The sequence below is a fragment of the Sinocyclocheilus anshuiensis genome, unplaced genomic scaffold (assembly GCF_001515605.1).
Source record: "Sinocyclocheilus anshuiensis isolate Anshui unplaced genomic scaffold, SAMN03320099.WGS_v1.1 scaffold460, whole genome shotgun sequence".
NCBI classification, from domain to species: Eukaryota; Metazoa; Chordata; class Actinopteri; order Cypriniformes; family Cyprinidae; genus Sinocyclocheilus; species Sinocyclocheilus anshuiensis.
Genome location: NW_015554101.1, coordinates 1,128,244 through 1,135,332, shown reverse-complemented (window position 1 = coordinate 1,135,332; position 7,089 = coordinate 1,128,244). Strand labels below are relative to the sequence as shown.

General features: G+C 37.3%; 1 protein-coding gene across 1 annotated transcript in view; it reads left to right on the top strand.

Moving 5' to 3' along the window:
* LOC107669557 (cullin-9-like) overlaps positions 1–7,089 on the top strand; it is a gene marked incomplete at its 5' end in the record, with an annotated part of 62,197 nt that overhangs the window by 32,370 nt on the left and 22,738 nt on the right. Inside the window, 11 exons of the mRNA XM_016461842.1 lie at positions 1,597–1,702; positions 1,780–2,007; positions 2,278–2,368; positions 2,880–3,051; positions 3,660–3,765; positions 3,849–3,944; positions 4,059–4,234; positions 4,342–4,475; positions 4,799–4,984; positions 5,214–5,243; positions 6,280–6,410. Of these exons, the coding sequence (XP_016317328.1) occupies positions 1,597–1,702; positions 1,780–2,007; positions 2,278–2,368; positions 2,880–3,051; positions 3,660–3,765; positions 3,849–3,944; positions 4,059–4,234; positions 4,342–4,475; positions 4,799–4,984; positions 5,214–5,243; positions 6,280–6,410 (1,456 nt within the window). The remainder of the gene's footprint in view (positions 1–1,596; positions 1,703–1,779; positions 2,008–2,277; positions 2,369–2,879; positions 3,052–3,659; positions 3,766–3,848; positions 3,945–4,058; positions 4,235–4,341; positions 4,476–4,798; positions 4,985–5,213; positions 5,244–6,279; positions 6,411–7,089) is intronic.

The following is a 7,089-nucleotide window of genomic DNA, read 5'->3' as shown; positions in this document are numbered from 1 at the left end:
ATATATATATATATATATATATATGTGTGTGTGTGTGTGTGTGTGTGTTTGTGTAGTCATTAGATTCTCATTGTTACAATACTGTATTTTTTATTCTATTACAGCAGAAATAATAATTTTGTTAATACAATGTTTTTAAATGAATAATACAAATTAATTCATTAAATGAAAGGCAGTGCCATTATTCCCATGAAAGATTAGTAGTTTTACGTTTTTAAATAATATATAATTTGCTTTGCATTATGATTTTTGACATTATGAAGTTTTTAAGTCCTGTAAAATAGGCTTCATTTATTTAAATATAAGTTTTGTATAACATTTTTTTCTTTTGATCACATTTTAGTTACTGTTCATGTTTTTGTTGTATATCATGTTACGATAAACATTGTTGAGAACAAAACTATGCAACCGTAATTTGTGGGCTGTATTGGATATTTTGTCATTTATTTAAAGAATTAATTCAAAATTAAGGATAAATTCTGTTATTATTTACTAACCTTGCCTGATCATTACATAATTACAAGAAAAAGAAAAACAAATATATATATTTTTTTTAATGGTCTTTTTTGTTTTATGCTAAAGTCATATGAGTTTGGAATTAGGGCTGCACGATATTGTAAAAAACTCACATTGCAATTTTTTTTTCTGCGATATATATTGCGATATGAAAAAAAAATCAGATGACTTCAATAGCTGTATTTGGGGAAAAAATTATCAATGATTGGGGTGATTTTGTAGGCGAGTAAATCAGAATAGGAAATAAACAAATTACAAGCATAGATAAATAACAGAACAAAGATACAAATTAAATTAGCAGTGCTTTATATTTTTCAGGTAAGTCTAACAGTATTCAGGTACAGAAATTGAATAATCAAATGTAAAATAACATTGCATAGTTTTCACTATAAATTAAATCTAACAAATCTATGTTAAAGCTACAAAAGTGATTTTTCTTTGTTTTGTTGTTTGATTAACGTTCATGACAGCAAAAGCAACAGGAACATTAAACTGCTGTGAACCAATATACTGTTACACATCCATTTTCTTTCTCAATTGTTTACCTTCACCTAAGCCATAAGCACCTGCGTTTACAAGGATACTTGCAGAGCACAGTATTTCAGGCACAAATAGACGCAGAAGTGAACAGAATTCAGTGTTCACGTGCATCTGCGTGGCTCTCACTGTCTACACCGGACGCGAGTGGTGACGTGACAAAATACAATAGAACCCATTATAATCAGTGATGCTGTGTGACTGACTACACTGGATGTGGCGCGACACGACAAATCCCTGACCGTAAACTGATGCCTCATTCTCTTTATGACATACTGACACAAAATTCAAATGATTGGCAACGGTCGCTTTGTCGCGTCCAGTGTCCTGCGATGTGACTATCGCGGATGCGCACATCGAGATATCGATGCTGAAACGATATATCGTGCAGCCCTAGTTTGGAATGACATCTTGGAAAACTACATTTTTTTTAGTCTTCAGACTATTTAGTCTTGATTTCAATATTGTATTGTTGATTTCGTGACTGTACTGATTATATTGTTTTATTTGCTAATAATATATTTACTATTTCATACTCCACAGGATTTTGAACAAGTTTTTGGATAACTACCAGGAGGATCTGTTGCCGTGGCATGAGAGTATTGAGCCTTGCCTGTCATCTATGATGGCCTTTGTCAGTGACAGAGAGGTACTTTCCCTTCATTTAGCTTTATAAGATCATGGTTTCATAATGCTAGTATTTAATTCCTCTTTATCCCCACTTAGGTCGTACAGCAGTTTATCCGCTTCTTATATCGACTTGCATCTCTGAATAAAGACTATGCTGTTGTGATGTGTCGGCTGGGCACCAAAGAGGCTCTTATCAAAGCCATGGACAAACACAGCACCAGCTTGCTCATGGTCACAGAGCTGCGGGACCTGATCAACGACTGTGAGAAGTACGCCATCCTCTACAAGAAAATGACCACCAGTGTGCTGGCTGGATGTATACAGGTAAAGGGTGGCCTGTTCAAAAATAAATATTTTCAAAATCAACTAGTCCGAGTTGCCTGAACAAGCCTTGTATAATTAGGCTGGTTTCTGGGTCACCTGACCTCGAACAGACTTGTTCCTTAGAAGTCTTTTAAATAAACATTTAGGTGGAGCTTAACAAAGCAGGTTTTATTGGATGGTTCATACCTAGAAAGGTTTAATGGTTCGTTAGACGATCAGAATAATTAATAGACGTTCACTTAATTACACACTCCATATCTGTATCTTTAGATGGTCCTTGGTCAGATTGAAGAGCATCGTCGCAGCCATCAGCCCATCAATATTCCTTTCTTTGATGTGTTCCTGCGGAACTTGTGCCAAGGTATGTTCATAAAACACTTGTAAAAAGTATAATTGTTAAAGCAATAATTCACCCCAAAGTTAAATTCATTATTCACTCATTTGAATCTTATGTCTCATTTATTTCATCCGATGGATAGAACCAAGACCTGCCCTTCATATTTTGTTGTTCAATAATTCGTTAAACACGGATGTATGACACAATGCGGAAGAAAAAAATCTGTAGCTACTTCCCTTTCATCATGACTTCAAAGTTTTCTGAAATCATGAGATAGCTTTGTGTGAGAATCATCATCCACATTGTTGTATGGAAAAGAATATCTCCTTTTGTACCTACTAAAATTAAATAATTTGAACTATATGTACTAACGATGTAATAATCAAATTTTATGTTTGGGTGAAATATTCATTTAAAAATATGCATTAAGAACATATTTGCTTAAGAACAACCGTGCTTTGTTACTAGCAAAGGTTTAGGTATAACTATAACAGTTACCAAACGTTTTCGTTGATTTGAGTGTGATGTTCTCCAGGCTCCAGTGTGGAACTGAAAGAGGACAAATGCTGGGAGAAGGTGGAGGTCTCCTCCAATCACCATCGAGCTAACAAGCTGACAGACAAAAACCCCAAAACCTACTGGGAATCCAACGGCTGTACCGGCTCCCATTTTATCAACATTTACATGCATAAAGGGGTGATCATCAGGTATGCTGGCCTAGCTACTCTTTATTTAGTGAATGCTGCTAAAAGAAACTCTAGATTATCATTACAGCAACAGCTAATCGGGTCTGGAAATGAATGCCTCAAAATCAAGATAAAGGGACCAAAAAATACCCTAAATGAGTTTTTTTTTTTTTAAATGCATGACAGTTAAGCAATAATCACAAGCAAATGTGCCGTTTTCCCGAATATCAGCATAATTATGTAAAAAGCTAAATGTGTTTTTTTAAGTTAAAAACTTTTTTAAACTTTAGTCGCAGTATTGTCAATATTTTCTTTTTTGCTCAGTTTTAGTTAGTAAAATATAGTAGGTAGTAGCAATATTCATATGGACATTCGAACAACCCATTCATAAAAACAGTCACGTGTTTTGTTCTGGTGGATTTCTGTATTCAAAATTGCACAACATTCATTCATTTGTAACTTCCCTATCGTGTCTTACTGGCATATATTTAATATGGTTTGATAAATATTTTCCCTTACAAAGGTAAAATATTGGACCTAGAAACCCTAGAATATTGCCCTTTAATGGAAGAATACATTTCTGTCACTGCAACTTGATGAAGATCCTTTATCATTTTCTTCATTCACAGGCAGTTGACTGTGCTTGTAGCCAGTGAGGACTCAAGTTACATGCCAGCTCGCATTGTAGTCCTAGGAGGAGATGATCCCACAAACATCAATACTGAACTCAACACTGTGAGTTCTTACAATCTTACAGGTGGTGACTGCACATTGAACTTTAAGACGATACTTTCTCTTCTTTTTTTTGTGTTGGACAGGTAAATGTGGCACCCTCCGCCAGTCATGTGTTTTTGCTGGAGAATATGACCCGCTTCTGGCCCATCATTCAGATCAGAGTCAAAAGATGTCAACAGGTCGGACCTATAGAATGAAATGTGGCAGAACTTGCCTGGAGTTATACAGTACGTAAATCCTGAGATGTTCTTTATTCCACTTCTAGTACAAAGTATGTTTCTTCCTGTCAACAGGGTGGCATTGACACACGAGTGCATGGGTTTGAGGTTCTGGGGCCGAAGCCCACGTTCTGGCCGGTGTTTAAGGAGCAGCTGTGCTGCCGCACTTATCTCTTCTATACGACAAAAACTCACACCTGGTGCCAGGAGATCCTGGAGGACAAGAACCAGCTGCTGCAGCTCTTTAACAGGTGAGACCTTCTGTCATAGCTATAGAGTGGAATTAAGATGGTATGAGGTGTTATTGTTGCTGATTTGTATTAAAACCCTTTTATTTTTGTGTGTCTCTGGGCTTCAGGTTAAACAGTGCCCTGAAACATGAGCAGATGTTTGCTGACCGTTTTCTGCCTGACGCCGAGGCCGCAGAGGCTTTAGGCCGGACCTGCTGGGAAGCTCTCATCACCCCCATCGTACAGAGCATCACTATCTCAGGTAACCAGCACTTACCTGTGACTGAAGTCTGGTCCAATTTCCAGCTTGTTCGGGCCAAGTACCACCCACTTAAAAAGGAAGGGACCATCTGACAAACACACAAAAAGCATTAAACCCCAGTTTTTGTTTCGTTTTTACATGCTGGTTAAAGAACGGTTTATGTGAAATATATTATACCACAATAATAGATTAATGCTGAAAAACAAATTATGGCGTCAAACGTCTGAAAAGTGCTTTTATCAATCCGGTATCGACAGTTTTATGTGCCGTATGAACTGGGTGGTCCATTTTGATTGAATTTCTGATCATCTTCTTTATAACAGAGACTTCTACTCTCAGCCCTCTGTCCTGGTTGATGAGCGAATATTTGGAGAACACTGAATCCTCCAAGAGATGTAAGAGCTCAGCCTCCATCTTCAACTCCCGTGTGCGGCGTCTCACTCATTTGCTTGTCCATGTGGACACCAGCACAGTTGATACAGAAGAGCTCAAACCTCCCATCAAATCCAGTGAGTGCCTTCAAAACAATAAAAACTACAATACTTCATTCTAGAGACTAGAGTGCCACTACTGTGGAGTACTTTTAAATATACATGAGGCATATCTGTTAGTTTCATGGTGGTCCTATCTAAGTCTTTTCTGGTAAGCCAGAGAACAGGTGTGCTGTTTTTAAACCACCTACTGTAGATTGTGTTAAATGAAGGCTTCTGTATTTCAAGGTATTTTTCTTGTTTTCAGAAGGTATCAACAGAAGCAGAGATTTGAAGAGTAAGTAATAGTGTAGATGCTAATGTTATTTTATTCTGACTTCATTTTATGTACATCCATCTGCTCCGCTGAACTTCAGACTAACCACGACAATGCCTTTTATTTATTATGAATTTTTTCATTAATTCAGTTCCGCTGTCTTTAAATCTGTTTTTGAATTGTTCTGGCTTCCCATTTAAATCGCTGGTAGGGCTGCATGATTTGATAATTTACGACTGTAATTTGAGAAACATTTCATGTATTTCTGTTGGTTGGATAACAGAATATCTAGAAAAAAGCATAAACCATATTGAAACAGCAGCTTTCATGCTAATAAGTAGGTTGAAAAACTGCAAATTGTTAATTTTTCATGCCCTTTTATCTCCAAAATGATTTTGTTTTGTCCATGTTCTGCAGCCAGTACAAAGAGTTCACACTTGAGTCCTTGTTACAAGAACCAAACTCAAACTTGAAAATCAAATCCAGTGAAAATGAACTGTTCTCTTTGCTTTCACATTGAAGCCAAAACTTGAAAGTGAATTTCTATCTGGTCCACTTTAGTCTCGGTTTTATTTATTTATTTTTTAATTTTTCCCCCCATAGTCAAGTTGAGTATTATTTTTGTTGTAATGTTATATAATATTGAATTTTATCATTACAACATTTAGTATTTCTGTTTTGCATAGGAAAACTCTTGTTGTTGTTGTTTTTTTAACACAAAGACTTTTATGCTTGTAGTTGACCATTTTTAATGTGCCCATTTTTCAAATCAGGTGAATTGCATTTCTGCACAGTGCCATTGCTTTACTCTAGATTTGTGGAGGCCAAAAGTCTTGGACATTAAAAATAAACACTGAAATTCTTTGTTTTCATAATGCATGTTAGAATTTAACTACAGATTTAAAGGGAACCAACATTGTGATTAATTGTGCAGCCCTAATTGCTGGCACATTGTTTTTGCTGATGTTTTGGTTAGTAGTCACATGACATGTGATTGGTTTTGAAATTTGGTGCAACTTGTCAAGAGCCCTAATTGATGTCCTTTTTTGTTTTGCAGATGGTAAAGAGGGAAAGAATAAGGAAACGACAGCAGTGAGCTCATCTTCATCCTCTAGCAAACCAAAAGTGAAGAATACTAGCAGCATTGCAGGCATCGCTTTGTGCTGGCAAGGTGTCGTTCAGCGACAGGTTAGACATTTATTTTAGATTTGGTGAAATGTAGGATTTAAATGTGGAGCTTTAGTAGGTGAAAGTATAATCAAATTAGTCAAAATACCTGAACAAAATAAAAAATCATTCAGAAATCGGTTAAATTTTCGAGAAGGGTATAACTGCAGCCTGGAGATCTCCAAATGGGGGTGGGAACTCCAAAACGGGGTGGAAGCTCCAAAATAGGGCGTGGCTTCCTCCCATTGACAGACAGGCACATGACACACATGCGCAATTTTTTCCCCCAATCCACTTCAGTGCAGACTCCGCCCCACAGCCGATTCTAAAGATTTTATTGGTTGTGTCAATTAAAGTGTTGATTTCCTACACTATCCTACAAAAATTGCTAACCCTTAAACCTACCCCACACCTGACCCTAACCTTAACCAGCGAAATTGACTGCATGGCGGGATTGGCGCTGAATAGCGTGGTAAAGAAAGTTGCAGTTCAGGAGATAAACAGTTAATAAGATTATGCGATATGAGATCGTTCCGTAACTTCCCAACCGGACCTCACCGGACAATGGCACCTGTTTAGTTACACCCAGCGTCACTACCCCCTCCTACCCTGCGAATTTCGAGCCCCGGGACGCCCCCGTTGCTTAGAACAAAGCGATAGAGTAAAATCGTTCCCCTGCATTGCGCTGGGACGGCTCGCT